The sequence below is a fragment of the Tenrec ecaudatus genome, chromosome 1, assembly GCF_050624435.1.
Source record: "Tenrec ecaudatus isolate mTenEca1 chromosome 1, mTenEca1.hap1, whole genome shotgun sequence".
NCBI lineage: Eukaryota > Metazoa > Chordata > Mammalia > Afrosoricida > Tenrecidae > Tenrec > Tenrec ecaudatus.
The window spans coordinates 184,754,748-184,776,246 of record NC_134530.1 but is presented as its reverse complement, the minus strand read 5'-3'; the positions used below and the strand labels follow the sequence as shown (position 1 = coordinate 184,776,246).

Sequence of the window (21,499 nt, the reverse complement as noted above, 5' to 3'; positions counted from 1 at the left end):
CTCTATCGAGTGTCTGTGATTCTGCATGGGAGCAGACAGTGGCATCTTTCGCTGCTGGAGCTGCTGGTAGGTTTGAACCACTGACTTTGTAGTTCACAGTCCAGTGTCTATTCAAAAGCACCACCAGAAGTCCTTGAATATCCTAGTATGAGCTAATAAAACAAAATGTAAAGCTACTGACCCTACCTACAATTAACTTATACTCTTATTTGGTAAGAAAAATGCAAATATGTGATATATTAAATAGTAAATATAGGGATTCATTACTAAATTATGAGAGGACACCAGATTTTAATTACCAAATCCATGACAGAAAATATAAGTGCTAAAAGAATCTGGTAGAAACAAAACAAAATTGTCTTTGTAGGTTGACAAGACGCTTCTAAGCACTGACATTTAAATCAAGGGGGATGAGCTAACTTCTGTCACACAATCTCACAAAGCCATATACCTAACTTCTCAGAACCTTGATTTCATCATCAATGACATGAGGATAACGACAATACCCCCATACCAGTTATGACAATAACATGTTGTATTAGAGAGGATTTTTCTAATGGATCACACCAACTATTATCCATTAATTTATTTCTGTGGATGTGGGCGGAAAAGGTCAAGTTGTTAGAAGGGAACTTTCTCTTTGCAAATTTTCTGTGTTGTCTGAACTTTTCTGATGCCTGTTTCCTAATCTTGTGACAACCCTCAAACATCTTAAAGCTAGACGAATGTTACCTAAAATACGCACACCTGGATAACACAAAATCTTCTAATCATAAACAGTAATGACTCTGTCACTGTAGATGTAGCTGCAGTATTCCAAACGGAAGCAGGTCTCAGTCCTAATTTTTGTTTGAGAAAATCTAAAGTCACCAACATTTGCCAAGCTTGGGAACGATAACCCACGGAAGCAGTCTTTCCTTTCCATAGCATTTTAAAATAGAGCAAAAACTATCTGTGGGTTTGAAAATGCACTCTGTCCAATCAGTCTCTTTTTTAATTTAAAAAATCATGTTAAATAATGTTAGTGCCACAAAAGAAAGTCTGCTGCTTCTTAACTTTGGTTTCCATGTATTTAATAACCCTGCAGCCCTCACATCGTTATGAGAACAATGCCACTTTATAAAAAGAAGCCCCGATGGTGCCGTGGTTCAGCACTCTGCCACAAACCAAAATGTCAGTAGTTCAAAACACCCCCATGGCTCAGTGGCTCCAAAAGATATGGCGGTCTGCTCTGTAAAGATTTACACCCCGTGTGGTGCTTCTACTTCATCCTGTACAGTTGCTACGAGTCAGATGAAGTATAAACTCCCCGAGGGCAGGAATCAGATCTAACTAATATTTATATGCCCAGTTCCTGGTGGGAGCGCTGGCCCGTGAGTATTGTTAGTGCCGTTGAGGTGACCCTTTCTGCTAAGGACCTCATGTGAGTAGGGGTTTTCCAGGCAGTAAGCTTTATGGGACCAGATGGCCAGATCGTCCCTCTGCATGGTGGCTGACTGGGTTCGAGTTACCGGGGCTCCCAGGAAATCGGGGTTGAATTATTTGAAGACAGCAGACTGGTGGCAGGCTGGATTTTGGGGAGTATTTAACCAAACCTCTTTTCTAAAACTCACACTCAGGTTAGACTGGGTGGACTCAGACCTCCGACTATTCAGTTAGTGGTTCAAAGTTACCACCCAGGAGAGTTAACCCTAAAACATTTTGCCAACTCAAACCCAAAGGAGACAGGCCTAGGTGATAAGGGGATATCAACAATGGCTATCTCTGTCAGGAAAAATCACTAGGAGGCTCTAAAAGCAGTAAGATAAGTATAAATTTCAGTCCCTTGAATAAAACACCACAAAACTTTATTTGGTGTAGGTAGGACCATTTGAGAAAGTACAAGGGCAAGTCAACAAATTGCCACAAAAGCATAGAAGCTGTTAGAGTAAAAATATCAAAATATGAAGCTATTGCTTCCATCTAGTCTATATGCTTCTGGGGTGGTATTTCCACTTTTCTCACCCTTTCCCCCAAAGGATTCTCTAAACCACTGGGCTACTACCCACGTGGTCAGCAGCTCAAAGCCATCAGCCATTTTGTGGGAAAAGATGCTCCTGCCCTACCTCTGTGAAGACCGAGTCTCAGAAAGCCTACATCGGGTTGCTATGAGTAAGAATTCCGCCCTCTGATTTGCAGCATATCTACATGGCAGTGTTTGCACACTTGAGGGACCCAAATCATGCTCCTTTTAAATGTTCTTTGACTTTGGGAAACAAAAAGAAGTCTGAAGGGGCAAGATCAGGGCTGTGGGTGAATGAGGCGATGCTTCCCAATGAAACGCTTGTCAGACAGCCCTCGCTCTCCTTGAAGCATGAGCGGGCGCGTTGTCATGATGGAAAACAATGCCTTGGCTCAACACTCCTGGCCTTTTTCTCATCAAAGACGCTAACCTTTTCCTTTACACCTCCTCATGCTCAGCCCCGTAATTGTCCCGTGTCCTTTTGGGGGAAATCTACCAAAATGGCATTACCATTTTGGAATGCCAAAAATTAGTTGCCATAAGCTGCTGTACACACCTCTATGCCTTGATGTTTTATTAGCCCAACAGATTCTCTCAGAAGCCACTGTTTCCTTGAACCTTTTGTAGGCAGTCTGATGAGACCATGACAAATTTATTACTGAGAAACTTGTCTGCAGCGCCTATGGATGGCAGAGACATGTTGAACGCGTTTTGTTTGGAATAAATTGGACCTCTGGTCACAATACTTTTTGACCTTCCTCATATGTTGTCGTGGTGATGGTGTGTCATCAAGCTGATACCAATTCATAAGCCCAATGGAACTGTCTAATAGGATTTCCTGGGCTGTAATCATTTCCCAGGCTGGTAACAGTGGGTTATGTACTCGGCTGTTAACCACAAGGGCAGCAGTTCAAAACAAACAAACACTCCTGGTGCTCTGCAGGAGAAAGATGAGCTTTCTACTCCAGAGAAGAGTTACAGTCTCAGAAACCAACAGGGGACAGTTCTGTCCCTTCCTATCGGGTCGCTGTGAGTCGGCGTCAACTCAATGGCATGAGTTTTAAGCCTCAAGAGAGCAGATCATTAGTACTTTTCTCTGGCAGGTTAGAACTACCAGCCTTCCAGTTAGCAGGCAAGCACTTAACCTTTGCACTCCCAGGGCTCTCTTTTGAGAAGGATAGATGTTTGGAAGAAAATGAAATCATGGAGCAGTTTGATCAGAATATCTTGTATTTGTCTTACCAACAATTTCCAAGAGAGTTGAATAAAAGGGATTCGCAACCTATGGCAACGTTACGTTCGCACGTACAGTGTCGCACTGCTAGCTGACTACTGTGGCCCAGCAGCTCCGCTGATGATTACACACACAGAGCTGACTGAGCCATGACACTTACTTGTACCAAGCTGATTTCACTCTCGGCAACACCACTGGGCAGAGCACAGCTGCCCCATAGGGTTTCCAAGCGACTGCAACAGACCCAGACTGCCACACCTTTCTCCAAGGAGTGGCTGGGTTCCAATCTCCCACCCTTTGCGGAGAGCGGAAAACATATCCGCAGATACTGGTTGTTGGTAGGCAGTATCAAGTAGGTTCATACTTATAGCAAGAGAAGAACGCTGCCAGTCCTGCACCACCCGCACCATGGTCCCCAGGTTTGAGCCACGGCTGCACCCACTGTGTCACTGGTGAGGATCTTGCTCTTCTTGCTGCCTCCCTAACTTGCCAAGCATGATGTCCTTTTCCAGCGATAGATATCCCCTGAAAAGAAGTCTACATAAATTTGTAACCCTTAAAAAAAAGACATAATTGGTGGCCACATGTACTCAGACTATTAAAATGTATTTAGTCACACAGATTTCCAGTGTTACTCAGCAAGGCTGGGAGGAGGAGGGACAGGCAGGGCTTGAGTCACACTTGGTGGACTTCAGCACTATGGAATAAGCCCTAAGGACGGAAGTATGGAAGCGAAGTACTGTGAGCTGGAACAATCTCTCCGATTTTCACTGATGATTTAAATCAGTGTGTGAATGAAGTGCCTAGTGCTACTCTCTTTGTTCCTTCTTAAACTGCCAGATAGTCTTTTATTCTTTTGTCCCCCTTTTCTTATTTAATCTTCCCCTAAGGTAACCAGGGCTTGTCAGACCTTGTGAAGTCCTCCTCTGTGGTGGTACTCTAATTTAAGAGAATCCATTTCGGGACAAGCAAATGGTAAGATGGCTCTCTCCTCGAAATATTCAACCCAATGGGTATAAAAGAGGTGAGCTTTTTTTCCTACTTCCAAAATGTATTTCAGAGACCAGTAAGAAATGAAATGCTTGGGCCGTAATTCCTTCAAGAATGCTAACTCCCTTAGTTTGGCTGCTCAAATTAAATTTGGAAGCTACCTAGGAATTTTCTCACATTTTGATCTCTAGGAGGGCAATTAATCAAGCCCTTGTTTGAGGCAGCTCTTTAATCAGAATTCTGTGGAGGGAAAGCCAGAGAACTGTATATTTTGAATATTCAACAGCATATATAATTGAAAACAGCAACAACAGGCGAAAGAAAGTAGATTCCAGTGGGCTGATAGCGTATAACCTCTGGTCAAGCAGGACTTGGCAAATTTCACAGATTTAGTTAAGCAGAGATATAAAATTAAAACATAATGAAGCATAAGAATCTCACCCAAACAAAACAAAAATATTAAAACAGAATCAGGAATTATCTCTGAGACACAATGCAGCATGGATCCATCAGAGGCAATTCTGAGGAGACCAGAGTCGTTATTTCATAGGAGATGCTAGAAATGAAAACTTTAAAGTTTCTGTAGGTCAAGCTATAGCAGGGCTTCACAGAGCTGGCCAAACTCACTGAGGGAAACGAGGAAGGCCACATGTGGAACTAATTACTCATGTAGAGGCCATGACAAAGAACATGTCTCCAGACTTTTCATGGGGCTTCACTTTCAGGAAGTTGCTATAATTACTGTTCAAGTCTAGAGCAGCCTGCAAGCCGCTGACAGATCCAAGAGACAAGGAGGAGGAGGAGGAGGAGGGAAAGAGTGGGGGTGGGGGTGGGGGGAGAGAACTTATCTGCCCTTTTTGACGAGCGGAATACCAGAAAATAAAGTACCACAGGAAGGCTCAAAAAAGATTTCCAAATGAGCCCTGACTTCCAGCCTTCGGACTCTGTTTACTTTTTTATCTCCCCTCTATCTCCCAATTACTTTGCTAGCCTGGACCGGACAGCAAATTTGTACTTCAACACTAACTCACTTTCAGCTGGCCACAGCATAACTGTACATCTTGACTTTTTTTTTTTTTTTTTACAGCTTTTCCATACTGGGGCCCACTTCCTGCCCGGTTGAAAAAAAAAGAAAGAAAAGAACAGAAATCTGGCCTGAAGATGAAATGACTGCTTAACATTACACTAAAACATCTGGTACCATTTTATGCACAGACCCATGTCTGAGAGCAGGCGATTCTAGCGGTCTCTCCTGCGGCACAGCGCATACCCAAACCTCCCCAGGGTGACATCATCCCATATATGGCCTCGCCAGCCCAGCCCTCCCCCTTTCCTGGTCCTAAATTCATTGCCAGTTCCCCAGACTGCAGCAAATGTGCCACGTCAAGACTGGAAATCACAGCCCTCGAGTGTGTCTCCGACAGTGCGGCGGAGTTCAGGGGGGTTGGCCGAACGCAGCCCGCGGTGCAGGAAGGGAGGCTTTTCCCAAAGACCGGGAGAGGACTGAGTCGGTAGCTGGAAGCTTCGGGAGATCCTGCTCCGTCGCCCCAGTGTTCAGACTACCTGTTCAGGACAATGCCGTTGTACAGTAGTCTGCACATTGGTTAGACTGGGCAAGGCAGAGCAACGCCGCGCAGCGCCGGGGACAAATTGTGCTGTTGGCCAGGAGAAGCCCGCTGTTTGCTCGTTTTTGACTGAATCTCATACCCAGTGTTTTTCTTCACAGGGTTTGCACACCAGGGACCAAGGAACCCTGGCAGACACGTCAGTGAAAGGACTGCTCCAGAGACCACCTGCGGGTAAGGCCCTGCTGACTGTTCCCGAGGTGTGTGGCCGGGGACTGGCTTTCAGATGGGCGAGAAACCGAAATAGAGATGTATTTAATGCAGGACGGGTGCTAGCTAGCAATTCACACTTTGGCATTTGATTTCTGAAGATTGTGTGTTCATTCAAGTACTTCTTCCAAAGGAAAGGTTTTTCCCAGGTCGAAGTGACACATGAGAAACATCGCTGCAGACATTTAAGAAGCATTTAACGAGGCTAGCTCGGAAGGAGTACATCAGAGACTGGGAAACAAGTTTGAATGATGGCGGGCATATCGCTTTGAACGCCGTGGGGTTGAGCCCATTATAGATCAAAGTAAAGGATTCCTGCTCTTTTTAAAATGCTGTATGGGTAGCGCTTTCCCGAAATGTTACTTTCATAGTATAAATACCAGTGATGATAGTATGTAACAAGAAAAGGAGGTCCTGCCAAGTTTTTGCCAACCAGCCAATGCAGATGGGGCTTGGCTAAAGAGGAGAGCCCATGCAGGCCTCCTGGAGCCATCAAATTGGTCACTCTAGAAAGCGAAGCCTTTATCTTAGAACTCACTCTATCTATCTATCTATCTATCTATCTATCTATCTATCTATCTATCTATCTATCTATCTATCTATCTATGTCTTCTATCTATCCACCCACCTATATATGTATGTGAATTAGGATGAAAATAAAACCCCAGAGTGGGTGATGGCTGTTGGTCAATGGGACCAGCGTGTCTGTCCCTCATTGTTCTCTTCTTTAACTTCCTCGGGACATTTGAAATGATAAGTTACTCTGTCTAGCATCCCGTTGATAAAAAAGGAATTTGTAAACGAAGGCCGAAGTTTTCTTTGGTCCCTTTCCAGGCATCCGGGAGGTGAAAGAGGGTAGGAAAGGGGGAGGAAGGTGGCAGGGAGGCAACCCTCAAGCTGAATGAAATCCCCGTAGAGAGAACTGGAAACAAAAGTCTGGGGTGCAGGAGGATCTGGGCTAACTCGAGTGGTGGGGCCCTTAAAGATAAGTGCTGGAAAAATGTTACTGCCTTACCCCTAAATTCCCTCCCCCCCATTTGCCTCTCCCCTCAAACAATGAAAACATCTGCACCATAGGCTTTTAGTGAAAAATGAATATAATCTCTTTGTCTTTCTTTAAGCTCCTCAAAGCTACTGTGCTTCCTGAATAAATTTGATAGTGCGACATAGTGCGACAGTTTGAACATAGTCTTCTTTTCCCAATTCTCTGAACTCACTCATCAAAACTTTTGTTTAAAAATTTTTTTAATTAGCCTTCTGATTATCCCAAAACGTTTTTAAAGAGCTTATGACTTTTCTAATGAATGTATTGCCTTTAGGAAAATGTGGAAGAAAATAAGGAGAAATGTAGCAATCTTCTCCACTTGGATAATACAATAAAGTCATCTTTTGTATTATGACTTGGCGTCTTCTACATGAATTATTTTTTGCAAGTACAAGTGATATTTTTAAACAGCTATATAATTTCTTTATTATAGAAAAACTTTAAAAACCCTATTGGCTCACTTATGGGTGTGTTTTTTTCTTTTAAACATACATTTTATTAATTGATAAAAATTACTAAAGAAGGAAGATAAATTGTATGGTGCTTTGGTAATGTTTAAGACTGCTTCGGTTTTCTGTTTTTAGTCTTTAGAAATGATTGAATTGTATAACTTGCTTTCAGTTCATGTATTCATTTAAACGTCGTTCTTCGATTCCATGGTCTTTTCATTTCAACGGAACTAAGCCCTGTGGGTCCTGTGCGCTTCCTCAGCATAACTTTCAGTCTGGAGGTAGAGGAGCGCACGGGTGTTTCTGGCAAACGTACAGGGGGAAAAAGATAAGAATTAGTTTGTAACGGGGAAGCCCGCGAGTCACTGCACATGCTTGACTGGAACGCGGTCACGCAGTGCCAGCCCTTCTCTGGGGCAACAGATGCAAGCCCTAGCGATTCTTGTTGAAGTGTGGGGCAAAGGAAACGCCAAAAGTAAGGTTTCTCCTTATCAATCGCTGCCAAATGCAGCCAGCTGGATCCCCTACACGCGGGTACATGGGCCAATATTTTGCACACACAATGAAAAATAACCTTATCTATTTCCAGGTAATGTTCAATTATCTCTTGCTATTACTTCGTAAGGAGATATACAAATATTTTAGGAATCATGGATTCTAGTCCAGAGGGACCTAGTCAACATCTTCTACTGAAAGTGCCCCTGGATGTGATGGTAAGAATGGGTATTAAAATGAAACCGTGCACATGGCCACAGAGAGGAAGTTGCTGGGTTCCAGTGTATGGATGGTGAGAGAGTCAGATGGGAGACTGGGTAAGAGGAGGATGTCTGCCCTGCCATCTCAAAGACAGACAATTCAGTCTTAGCTTCGACACTGTCATCTCGCCACTGGACGAGGAGCAGAATCAAACAGCGACACACATGTCCAAGCCTGTTGTGGTTTTTGATCCATAGACTTTACAATCAAAGAAAATTTATTTACAATAAGACAGAATTTCACACCGATCACTTTCCAGCAATTAGTCAACAGGTTTAATGTCTTTCCTGCTTGGCACTCAGGCTATTGGCCCAGATAATATGTTTTCAAAAGAGCAAAATATACTGTGTCTACTACCACCTCTTGTCTATAGACCACCCAAGCGTTCCACTCTGTGGGAAAGAATGCAGGCATACATATCGAATGGAAGGTATTTCCGCCCATTCTTTTGGCTGAAATTTTACACGGATAAAGGATACCAAAAGAAAGTACTTCTTGGTAATGTATAAAAAAATCACTTATCCATTAGCATGCATCCTCACGAAAGAGGCCAAAGCTTTCCGTTTCTCCACAGAGAATCTCTTCTTCCAAATCACCCACTTTCCTTTTCCCTCAAGACAGCCATGCCCACTCTGTGACAATGACTTTCAAGTAATCACTGAGAGGCCACCACGCAGCAGCTCTACTTTAAAATAACACAAAGGTCAGCTTTTAACCTGAGAGGACACTGGTCATTCCTGAATTCGAGAGAGAAACTTTTAAACTCAAATCTCATTTTAAGTTGGTGACCTGAAAAGTATGTAGATATAAATTTGCCGATGGCTTGAACATCTCTTGGGAAGGCTACTTCTCTATCTGTTTTAGTAAAGTACGGACAGAGAGATAAATGAGAAAAATAATTAAGCCTGGGCTTTAGATCCCCTGACTCAACCAAGACAGCCTGTTAACTGGAAAAACATAGGTTTACTTTTTGTGGCAGAGGACTTTGAAATCACTATTTTCTTGCTATTTTTCTCCTTAAGAAATAAAATACAAAAAGAAGAAGAAGAAGACACAAGGTGTAATAACCACACTGATAGTTACATGGTATGTGATATGGAAATAACTGTCAAGTTTTATCTAGCATTTTAGGAGCTATAAATAGAAAGAAAACTTAAAGATTTCTCATCCTTTCCTCATTTTAACAAGTTTAGGTGTAGGTTCAACCTAACTATGAATTATGGGTAAACCATATATTGACTACAATTGTTTTTGAAGTCTTATCAGAAGCATATATCATTCAAAAGCTTTGTGAGTAGAACAATCATTTTTCAAAACAAGACTTTTTTCCTCTATAAAATAGTTATGATTTTCAGGAACAAAATTTTTGGAGATCTTGGTCTAATGAAAGTTTCACATTAAAGAATAACATATGCACTCACAAATATTTCTTTTAACTTTTCAGGTTGCATGCATCATTCCTAAAATTGAGAGAGTTAACTGGATCAGATTATTTATGGGAGAGCGAGGGAAAACTATACCGAATTATAATAATATTTAACTTCCCTTAATATATTCTTGTGAGTGAATCACTCTATAGTGACGGCAACAATAATAAAATAGTATTTTAGGTGTTTTTGTGTTTTTTTTTCCTTGAAAACTCTGAACTTGTGATTATCTAAAGAGCAGCCAAGTTTACTGATGATTTTGATTCTGTCAAGAAAAAAAATCCCAACAGTTTGTCGATTCAGAAGTGATGGCCCCAAAGAGAATTAGACATTTGTTTTCTTAAAGTTAAATAAATGAAGAGAAAATTGAACTTATTAACTTTTTATTAAAACTTTCCCAAATCTAACCATTGCATAAAAGGTCACTGTTGTAGAAAAGAGTCATTTACTCAGTCTTCAAAAACTATTTTGCTTTCTATAAAACTTCTTTGCTATTTATATCAGAATTTTACAATTAAAGGTAAATAACAAGCTATGTGTTTCATCTAAGGTTTTAAAAAACATTTCTAAGTGTATATACCCTGGATAATATACCTGTTTCTGTGTTTGTGTGTATAAGATATATATAATTATACATTTGTAAAATGTATTTTAAGAAATTCCACTTATTAGAATTTTAACTTTGAATATTTCATTTTTGGAAAGGGCAAGGGAGTTTGTTAACTACTTCCATGGGTGTGAAACATTAACTTATATTAAAATAACAGTAGAATTATTCTTTATTTACCAGAATGAAAATTTATATCTGTATATTTAACACCATTAATTCTTCTTTGTATGAAGTTTAAGGAAATTTTCTAAAGCGTCTGGTTTTAATTTTTTAATATGAAATGAAGCTATGTTTTCTGTGTTTAAGGTTGTACTTTTTATACTGTCACCTACTAACAATGCCCCAAATGCATTCTGAGCATCCTGTGGGTAGCCCTCGACTTGATGCCTTATGATTCATGACCTAGCCCTGCAGTTAATTTAGAGGTATTAAATTAAGCTCCCAGCTGCTTTTTATTTGGTTTTCCCTTCCATACTTAGAAACTTCACAAAGAAAATAGAAATTTACATGACTTCTTTGTTGTTAATGAAGTAATGCTAAAAATATATCTCTGAGCAAACCAATTATGGAAGCCCCAGATACTGAAGTCGGCCGGCTGGGTCACCAAATGCTTTAGGTTCATTAATTATTTTGAAACATGGCTTCTATTTCATGTAAATGATAAGTTTCTTTTTCATAGACAAGGTTGTGGTACTTATCTCTTACAAGAAACATGTATAAACACAGTCTTTATCTTTAACTTCAGTATTAAAAAATGCAGAGCTTACGTGAAGAGGAAAAACATCTGGTTTTTCCTCTGAACTCTGACTACACATGGGCCCGTAATAATATGAATCGGTTTAAGAATAAACCTTGTTTTTAATCTGCTTTTCCCTTCCCCCTCAAAATGCCAATGGGAATTTTCTGTCTTGCCAGTTATCCATGTTAGCTCCTTTGGATCATATGTATAAGAGCACTTTCTGAATAAAGCCAAAAGTCTAACTTGTTTTTAGTTCTAGAATGTTTTAATGTTTAATTCAATTGTGTGTTTTTCTCCCTTCCCCTTTCCCCTCCCAAATCACCCAAACTGGAAACCAGACTGAGTGTGTCTGGCCATGAGCAAAGGAAACCTGAAGGAACCAAGGGCCTGGCTGGACGGAGTTGTCATGTGTCTGCCTGTCTACACTTGCTGTGCAGAACATCCGCTCACCTGTACAGCAGGCACAGACAGGCAGTCACATGACAACCCAGCCTGAATGACAGCCAGCCATTGAAAGAGAGCAGCCCCCACCATAGCATCTACACCAAGAGCTACAAACAAAATGGGGAGGGCGGGGGCTGGGGTTTTCATCTGTTGACTGAATACTTAACGTATATGTGTTATTATTATTTTATCATTTATTTTTATTCAAATATTGAAACCCACCCCAAAGTAAAGTGAGTGGTGCCTATGAAATATAATAAAACCCATTTCTGAAAATGTTCCTGTGCTTTCTATAGTTCTCTTTTCCTAGCTGTTGTCGATAAAGCACTAGCCTTGACCTTTGTTTATTGTACTCAGTTTTGCAGTACTTCATCATTTAGATAACAAAAATCAGTCTTTAGACTGATGCTTGGCAGGAAAGAAATAAGCTAAGTGTAGTTTTCTCCCCCATTGCTTTTTCCTTCAAAAGAAGAGAAGAAAGCCCAAAGGGGGATGGATGCGATCCCAGAGAATCATTTATGTTGAGTCACTAAATTGTCAGTCTGGGCCAAATATAGTGAAGAGAATATTTATTTCCAACATAATTTCCAAATGGATTACAGAGGAGTTCCTACTGTGTTGATAACATGGAAAGTTGCAATTAAAAGATTGACACCTTAAAGGATACGCACATGCACTATGATGTCGCTCTTTAAGTAAGATATGATAGTTGTAGGGTGGAGTTCACTACATCCGCTTGGGACATGCGCACTATCCCCAGAACACATTCAAACTGGAGACAATGATTCCAAAAAGAACATGAAGATCGATGAATATGCAGTGAATATTTTTGTCAGCTCTTCTGAGGAAATGTCAAGATTTCAATATAATCACCATGAACTAGGCGACATGATCAAGCCTATCGTATCTGAATACCTTAGCCACTGGGGAGATGGGTAAACAGAAAAATGTTCAATTCTGACCTGTTTTGAAATTTCAGTATTAAAAAAAATTTTTTTTCTTGGAAAGATTCTAGTCAGCCTAATTTTTAAAAAATGTAACAGAACTATCCAAAACTGCGCATATATTTTCTTAAAAATTTAATAATGAAACATTTCAAGTGTATGTTTTAGACTAAAGTAAGCTATTTTTATTCAGAGATTTCACTTTTAAAAAAAATAAAAGATTTAGTCTTAGGATTAAGAGCCTCGTGAGGTTCAAAACTGCTATGATTCTATGATATTTTAACCCAACTAAATATTGCAGGGTTTTTAGAAAGAAATGAAAACATAGTGATGGAGGAAAACATGAAGTAAAACTATGATAAACAATGTTGCGCCTACCTATCTGGGCTTAAGGAAATCTGCTAAAATACACTTGTGGAAAACACATTGCACAGTGCAGTTTTCTACCTTAAATAAAAAATCCCAAGGGTAGCGTATAAGATCCTAGATAATACTGTGCAACACATAAAATATAAACAGGAAGACGATGTAAAAATGTCTTAACAGAATATTTACACAGTACCACCCAATTTAAAAGGCTTTCTACAGCCTGCTACGAACACTGCCTACAGGACCCAACATATGGAATCATTCCATCAGAGCTGGCCATGCAGTTCCGCAACAGGGTCGCTAGGACACGGGATGAAGCAATGGTCAAGTCAGAGCGTGCAACAGACTGCTCCATCCCCCAACCTCCACAGGAAAAGCTAGGCAGCAGCCCAGTCATACTCCATGAATCACATCAGGAGAAAGCTACAAATAACTTTCCTTTAAAACCTGAGTTAAACAACTTCCCTTTAGGAGTTTTTTTCCTTTGCTCTCAAAACTGCTTGAAACTACTTCGTCGTTTTATTTTTAATGCATTAGATAAAGGACAACTTTAAAACTTTACACTTCGGAGAGAGGTTAGCAAAGTGTACGCTTCTTCCAGCATCAACATTTTGAGTAGGACACCCTGTTAGAGCTATATGTATTTTTAATAAATTAGTGTACAATAGCATTTGTTGTTAGGGCTTACCAAACAATATTTAATTCCAAAATGATAAATCTTTGGGTAATGTCAGATTATAAAAATGTTGGTTTGAAATCATCCTATATTTAAACACATGATGTTTGATAGTTTGCATATGTGCAAAATGCGTAGCTATGATCGTGAAGAATTTAAAGTAACATAAACAGATTAAAGTTCAATATTGATTAGGGCTTCTCCCCTCAAAGGCCCATGTTCTGAGTACAACAGCTCAAAACAAATATGAACAGTGCCCACGGTGTCACTTCTGCGACCCTCCATCAAAGGGAGGTGCTGTTCCAACAGGAAGTATGTGGGATTTGGAAGCATAAATGAACATGGAACGAGAGCTGAAGATTTCTATAACTTCTTGGTCTCAAAACTGTGGCCATCCGGAGGTACAGCTGTCCTTTTGTTTCCTAGGGCCCAAGTCACATGCGTCATCTCTTACGGCTACACAAAAACAATTCCAAGTAAATATCCCTATAAGGGAATTATATAATCTCCTTATCAAGTTATCCAAACATTTCAACCCACAAAAATGAAGCCTATAATTTTAAGAGTCCAAAAAATGTCCTTGTTTCAATGCAGATTTTGGATTTTCTTCAATAGCATCAAAGCAAAACAAAAAACCAAACAACCCTTTTCTCCTGCTGGCTGTAGAGTTGACTCTGACTCATACGGAGCCTACGGACAGATTAAACCCGCCCCATAGGGTTTCCAGTTGAGTGGGCTAAAGCACCCACCCTTCACCGCTTGGCCACTGGCTGCTTTAACGGCAATGTGACCAGGGCTCCTTCAGCAGTGTCCAATTGTATATTTCCACTGGGGATGCTTCTGTGTGCATTCGTCTGTCTTTCCTGTGAGTGTCCAATGATAACTTCAGTCTTTGGGTTAGATTATAGAAAAGAAATATTTACTATCAAGGAGTCTGGTGGCATAATGGATTAAGCACTAGCTGCTAAACACAAGGTAGTTCAAACCCACGGACCACTCCATGGAAGAAAGATGAGGCATCTGTCCCCATGAGCATTTGTAGTCCTGGCAACCCGAAGGAGCAGTCCTATTTTTAATGACAGGGTTGTTAGGAGTTGGAATCGACAGGACAGCCACGAGATGTGTTGTTATTATACACCAATGAGGGTATAATCGTCTCTCTTAGGAGATGAGATTAACACATTTCATATATATATATATATATATATATATATATATATATATATATATATGCTCTATTATCCTTGTGTCAGATTATCCCATTTAAAAATTAATGTTTAAGATATATTTTAAAGAAATATCACTTTTTCCCAAATTTAATTTTTAGAGTAGTAAAGCAAAATTACTTAGAACCCAAATCCTTTTGAAATGACAGCTCACGTGTTATCTCTACTTCTTGACCTTTTCTAAATTTCTCCCAATAGGTGTGCAAAAACACCTCTATGGCATGTAGGGAAGGAAAGAAAAAAAACAGCTGTCAATTCCAACTCCTGGTGACCCTCCATGTTACAGAATAGAGCTGTGTGCCATAGACCGTGTTGAGCTGTGACCTTTAGAAATGAAAGCCAGGCCTTTCTCCTGCAGCACAGCTAACCCACAACCATCTAGTTGGTTCTAATATATAGCAACTGTGAAGGAGAGACTAAAACTGCCCCTTTGGGTTTCTGAAGTTGTGAATCTTTCCAGGAGCAAAATGCCTCGCCTTTATCCTGCGGACCAGCTGGTAGGTTTGAACTGCTGATGTCGAGGTTGACAACACAACACGTAGCCCACTATACCATGAGTGCTCCCGACATGGCACTACTAGGAGATTTCAAACCTCCAGCCATTGGGCGAGTAGTGCAGTGCAAATCATTTACACCAAATAGCATTGTGCAACTAAAATTCTACTAAAATCATCTTTAATCTAGGATTTCAAATTTATTAAATCAGAAGGAAAAAATTCCCTTAATCTTCAGATGAGGAAAGTATCAAGATATTCCATATTAGATAATGGTAAGTTTCCCTTTAGTTCAGTCATTTCACTTAGGTACTTGAGACACCAAGATGTAATGAATTGGCCTGGCACCAGAATTTGTTTATTTACTCCATCTAATATTCACATAAACAGCAGTTACTTAGTATCCCGATCAGTACTGTGGCCACTGGTGGTAAAACAGGAAATAAGACAAAGGTTTCTGGCCTCCAGGGGCTTACCCTCATGTGACATTCAGAACATGGAAACAAAGTTATATCCACCTCCACCTTCTGAAAAATCTCTTGAATCCACCCTTGTCTATCAATTTCCCTTAAATCACTCTAGCCCAAACTGCTATCCTCAATTCCCTACACCACCACAGTAGCTTTTAAAGGACTCCCAGGCCAGGTTTGCCTCTTACTCTTCTTCACCAGGCACTCAAAGAGATCTCTAAAAGTACCAATTTGGTCAGGTGATTCTCCAGCTTCAAAAACTTAAATATCCTGTCCTTGGAGGTCACGTCCTTGGAGGTCACGTCTTTGTCTCTCCGTCCCAGGCACAGTGACTTTAATTCTGCTCCTTAGAATCATCAGGCTCAATCCTGTCTTGGATGTTGACACAGACTGTCTTTGACCATTCAATTTAAAGCCTTCTCACCGTGACTCCTCACCCCAGACACGAAGTCAAACATACTGCAGGTTTGATTGTCTTCATGGCTGCTAATCAGCATAGGCTAGGTTTCCTTGTTGGTTCATATGATTTCTCCAGTAGAAACGCTCTACCATGAGGGCAAGTATGGCAAATTTCTCGGTGACTAGCATAATGCCTGGTACAGAGCAGGGTTCCCAGGAAACATTAGCAGGAAAATGTTCAGGTGGCTAACGACACACGCACTAACACCTAGCCGCTGCCCAAGTTATCATTACTGTTTGATTAATGGGATTAATACATATGTCAAATCATTCTACAACTCAATCGTGTCCAGCATAATTGTACATTCGCGACCACAATCAGTTTCCAAACATTCTTTTTCTATAGCGACCCCTTGACGTGGTTACCCCTTCAACCCACCACCTCCTCTGTGTCCCCCTCCCCTCAGAAGCCTCATTCCACTTGCTGAGTCTATAGGTTCATCATACTGCAACTTCAAGAGGGTGACCCCAATGATGCAACACTCCTGGCATACCCCTTAATATGTACAATCAAAAACCAAACAAATCAATACAACCCCCCAATACTTCAGATTTTGGAAACCATAGCTGATCCAGCATGCATCCTAGGGGAATCTGCTGACAAGCTGTAACTGTTCAAGTCAGGTTCTGCCTTCGACCTTCTCTACTCAACTCTCCAATGCACTCCGTTTAGAGACCCCTTTCCTCCTCTCCTTCACTGTGCATGGAGGGAGTTTGCCAGAAGCTTATTTCCTGTATAGTTCTACCAATGAATCGTGGGCTTCCTCTGTCATCCATAGCCTTATGCAAACCAGATTCTCAGACTTGAGCCTCTGATACTAACCCCTCCCTCAATTTTGAGTTATATGCTTCACAATCCTTCGGTGACTAATGATGGTGTTATTGATTTCTTTGAAACTCAATTTCCACCTCTAAAATGTAGAACGTAAATAAAGACTGACTTAGCTCAGTGTCTGGTAGACTATACATAACAAACATTAAACATGATGATGATGATGATGATGACCACCATCATCAAGTTCATTCAGATCAAAAGTTGCCATTAATGAGTGAAAGAGGTGTAGTAAGACGGGACCATCTTGTTAAATAGGTTATTTGGTTTGGCTGGGCGTTTTGGTCAGTTTGAATGTGCAAAGATAAACCTGCAGTGGAGATTGGACCATATGGTGAGGAGACCTGAGTTGTTCTATATAATAGAGTGAGACATGCCTTGAGCTGAGACAATTCAGATGAACAGTATTGAAGGGAGATGGGACATGGAAAGAAAGAAGCTAATGTGCTCTTGTTGGGCTGAACCAGTTGAGGGTAAAGCTTTCAAGGACATCTAAGTAGAGGGTCCACTGGCTAATATTGTTATGTACAGCGATCTCTAACAACCTATTTGAGTTTGTTTCAATTTCTCTCTTGCTTCTCTCAAATCCTTAGTAAATTACTATAAATAGCCATGTCCTATTATTTAGGCAGAAATCAATGTTTCCAGGAATACCATCCGTTCCAGATCACTAGGTGTACATGGGGACATATGAAGTTCCCTGTCCAAACTTTGTTCTCAGTCCACCAACAGCTATGCCGTGGCCACACAGGCACAGGGATGTGTACCTCGACAGGATGCCCTTGGGAAGGAAAAGATGGAATCCATGCAGTCACTAGCAAGGCTCTCAGGGCCATTCACATTGGAAATTCCAGTGTCTGGGTTACCACAGCATGATCTTGAAATATGGTCAAGCATGGAAAAGTCCCCTTGATGATAAGTTATAAACTGTCCAACTTTGTGAAAGATGTTCTATTTCTTAATGTGTTGCAGGAAGCACTAATCTTGGAGTGATATTAGAGGATAGTACATATAGTCAGGTAGACAGATTAATTATGTCTACCACAACTACATTGTTATTATGAAGACTCCTTGGGGATAATATGTGGAGATATATCATTGCCTGAGACATGGGTGGAAACCTTCCACTAAGCTCACCTATCCAAAATATTACAAATAACATAATTATTATATAGAGCACTGGTCCAAATAGTTGTTGCAGACATTGAAGAAGGTTCATGAACCTGTTCAAAATTCAAGGGTAGCATAACTAGGGCCCATTAAGAATACAGAAGAAAGTAGGAGAAATTCTTGGAGACTTACTATTACCACTGTTCCAGCTCTAGCTTAAAATTATTATACAGGATTGTCTTGTCAGTATTACTCCCAGATCAGAAAGGAAACCATGCCTTTGGGCATCACCAACTCTAGTATTTGGTTAAGGGGTAGGAATAATCATAGGTTGAAGGAGAGACAGCATGGAAAGTCTTACTGAAGTCACGAGATCTGAGCATTTTCTTATTGTCTGAACTCTACAACCCATTCTCTCCTGAAAACCTCACTATCTCACATATCTATCTCACAACACAAACTGCCAAAAATTAGGAAATTAGAATACAAATGGGTCAAAGAATGGCACTCCAGTGGTAGTCTGGATAGCATTACTCATAATACTAAGAGTTACTATATCGGTGTAATATCTTAAAAATTCATTAGCACACCTGTTAATGTGTGACTTCCTAGAAGCCTAGAAGCTTCCCCTTGAGATAATCTAGTGAGCAAAGATCCCGTTTGATAAGTGCAACTCCTGAAGAGAGCGAAAGGAAGCACCTTGCTCGAGTACTGGCAATCAGTCATAGCCAATCCACATATTCTAGCACAGGGTTGTCCGAAGTGGTTGATGCCACTCTTTGGGTGGGTAGAAGGTGAAGGTGGGCCTGGAATGATTCAAGGGGCTACAAAGCACATACCTACACTTTATCCTGGATTATGGGCTATAGTACAAAAACCTGGAGCAGGTAAATGCTGAGAAGTCTGGGACCTTTGGGAGACCACGGTCCCTTGGACAACTTCTGGCACCCCTACTGTTGTGGTTCTTCATGGAACAATTCTCCCCAAGGGAATAGACTTTGGAGCCAGAGCCAGCCAGCCTAGGATGGAACCCCTGATTTGCCATCAAACTAGCAGGCAACCATGGGAAGCTCCTTATCATCACCGATACTAAGGGTTCTTCAGTAAAATAAAATGAGTCCCATAGAAATGGCTTATCAAATGGGGCTAATAGTTTCCTCATTTGAAAAGCGCAGATCAAAGTATTTTCAATTAGGGCGGTAATAAGGATTACAGGACTTATTTAATAGATGTAAAACACTAGCTGTTCATGCTATGATTCCTCAATCAAAAGCTTTTCCCTAAAATAACGGGGAAACCCTGGTAAATTCACAGAAATGTCCATAAATGATCTTCTGAATCTTTGGAAGCAAACTGTTTCTTAGAGAAGATTTCACAGGGCAACCGGACACCCAGGAGATCATGTAGTTCCTGGTTTTTAATTTTTTTCTAACCTAGGAAGGTCTCGGGGCTCTTGAAGTTGGGGTCTCTTACATTAGCGCCTCACACAGAACACAGTTATCTCAGCAGTCAGCACGGGAGCAAAACCATCGCCACCTCTCACATTTTTGCAACAAGCAATCCCACTTTTGACTGAGGCCCATGAAAATTATGATATAATATTTTAAATAAAAACTTCTCAAGAGGAATTTAGACATTTTTATAGTATTTGATTTCCCTCGTTGAAAATTTAATGGCAAATCAAACAATCATGCATACAATATCTCTTAAATATACTACATGTATAAACCATATGGGGAATGAACCTGAAACTTTTCCATCAAGAATTGACATAGAAACATTGTAATGCTTCCACAGAAGCTATTTCACCATAATAGAAAATGCTTTTTGACCAGAGAAATGTGCCCTTTAGTGCCAAATAAAATAAAATGGAAACAATCTCACCTCTTAGGTATTTTTGCTATCATAAAGCATTCTTACCAGAAACTTCTTGGGTTAGACCACAGCTCTTAACATTTATAAAACATAGTTTAATAATTTGCATCATGCCCCCTCAACTCCAGCAACATCACTTTGATAGCACTTTAATGGCTCTGCAAGACTGACGTGACTTTTTTTTTAACACTTTTGTAGCAATCAGATTTAAAGGAGCAATAAGTCACAGGACCAAAATTAGTAACATCTAACATGAGCCAGAAATCCATAATTATCATAACCGAAGCTTTTGCATAGATGTCAAATTCTCAAAGGTAAAGGTCTGTGTATTAACAATTATTTGCAACTCGCTAGGAGAAGCACGATATAGACATCTTCAAAAGCTGGCATCTGAGTCAGATGCCAGAGCAACAACTCCAGATCGACTTATTAACCGGGCATCGATGTCATTAATCTCATTGTTATCACGTGCTCTTGTCTCGGTCCTTTTCAACACACCATTGGAACAGTTCTTTCATCAAACTAGGTCTTTTACATCCTTTAAAAGGACAGCGTCCTGCCACTGACCCCTCATTCCATTTCCTCGGGTAATCAAAAAAACAAACTTTGCCAAAAGTAATGAGGAAAAAGAAGGTGAGGAGAATACTGTCAAATTAAAACTCCATGAGAGGGAAAAAAGGAGCTTCTTCACATGAATACCTCAAGCTAAGTCTTCCTGCAGGAGACCCACAAATGTCTCAAATGTGTTTGTTATAGCAAGACCAGTTCATTTAAAATTAGGAACGCTTCAATCGGTGAACTGCCACTGGGTGAATTACCTCATCATCTTTGTACCAGGACAAGCTTTCGGCCGTAAGGACGAACCAGTAGCCCTTTGAGCCTCCTTTCATGATGCCAATGTTGCTGATGGTTAGCCAGCCTTTGCGGATCACCTAGGAAAGAGCAGAAATCGGCAGAGATGGTTAGTTTACCCTTCAGTCATCTTTCACACAGGTCTGGGGCCAAGGGAAGTTCAAAGCAAGAGACAATTTGCAGTAAGGACGTTTTCTCCCAAACTCAACCCCTACTAAGCTATTCAATCTAATTTCAGCTGTTGAAAAATACAGACTTCCAGAGGGGAAGTCTTTCCCACCAACGAATGCAATGCAAACGGTCACTTTAATAGAGGGCCGGGACAGAGTTACTGAAAGTGACAGGAATGAAATGAGGCAGATGAGTCGTCCGTGTGGCCTACGGATAGCATTGTTGCTGCCACTCAAACACACTGCGTCCAAGGACTGATGAACAATCGACTCTCCGTGGCCACTGCCTCTTTTCCCCTCCAGTCTTCTCGCCCATTTGTTTGCATCTTCTTAAAATTTCGACCAGAGATTGACTAGCAAATGGCAAAACGAAGAGCTGCAGGTCAACCGGTTAGCTTCTTGTTAACCACATGAACTAAGGCAGAATAAGGAGGAAAACTGAAACAATACCCTAACACGAAAAGTGTGGAGCTTTTTTAAAGGCCTTGATT

At 40.7% G+C, this 21,499-nt stretch overlaps 1 protein-coding gene and 1 long non-coding RNA gene across 5 annotated transcripts in view; one reads left to right on the top strand and one right to left on the bottom strand.

The window, feature by feature from the left end:
* DNM3 (dynamin 3) overlaps positions 1-21,499 on the bottom strand; it is a 701,664-nt gene that overhangs the window by 313,877 nt on the left and 366,288 nt on the right. For all 4 annotated transcript variants that reach the window (XM_075565015.1, XM_075565024.1, XM_075565031.1 and 1 more), the window contains one exon: positions 20,805-20,918. In XM_075565015.1, the coding sequence (XP_075421130.1) occupies positions 20,805-20,918 (114 nt within the window). The remainder of the gene's footprint in view (positions 1-20,804; positions 20,919-21,499) is intronic.
* LOC142462784 (uncharacterized) lies at positions 5,330-11,811 on the top strand. The gene is made up of 2 exons (XR_012787278.1): positions 5,330-6,025; positions 8,145-11,811. It is a non-coding gene; the product is annotated as an uncharacterized LOC142462784 (long non-coding RNA).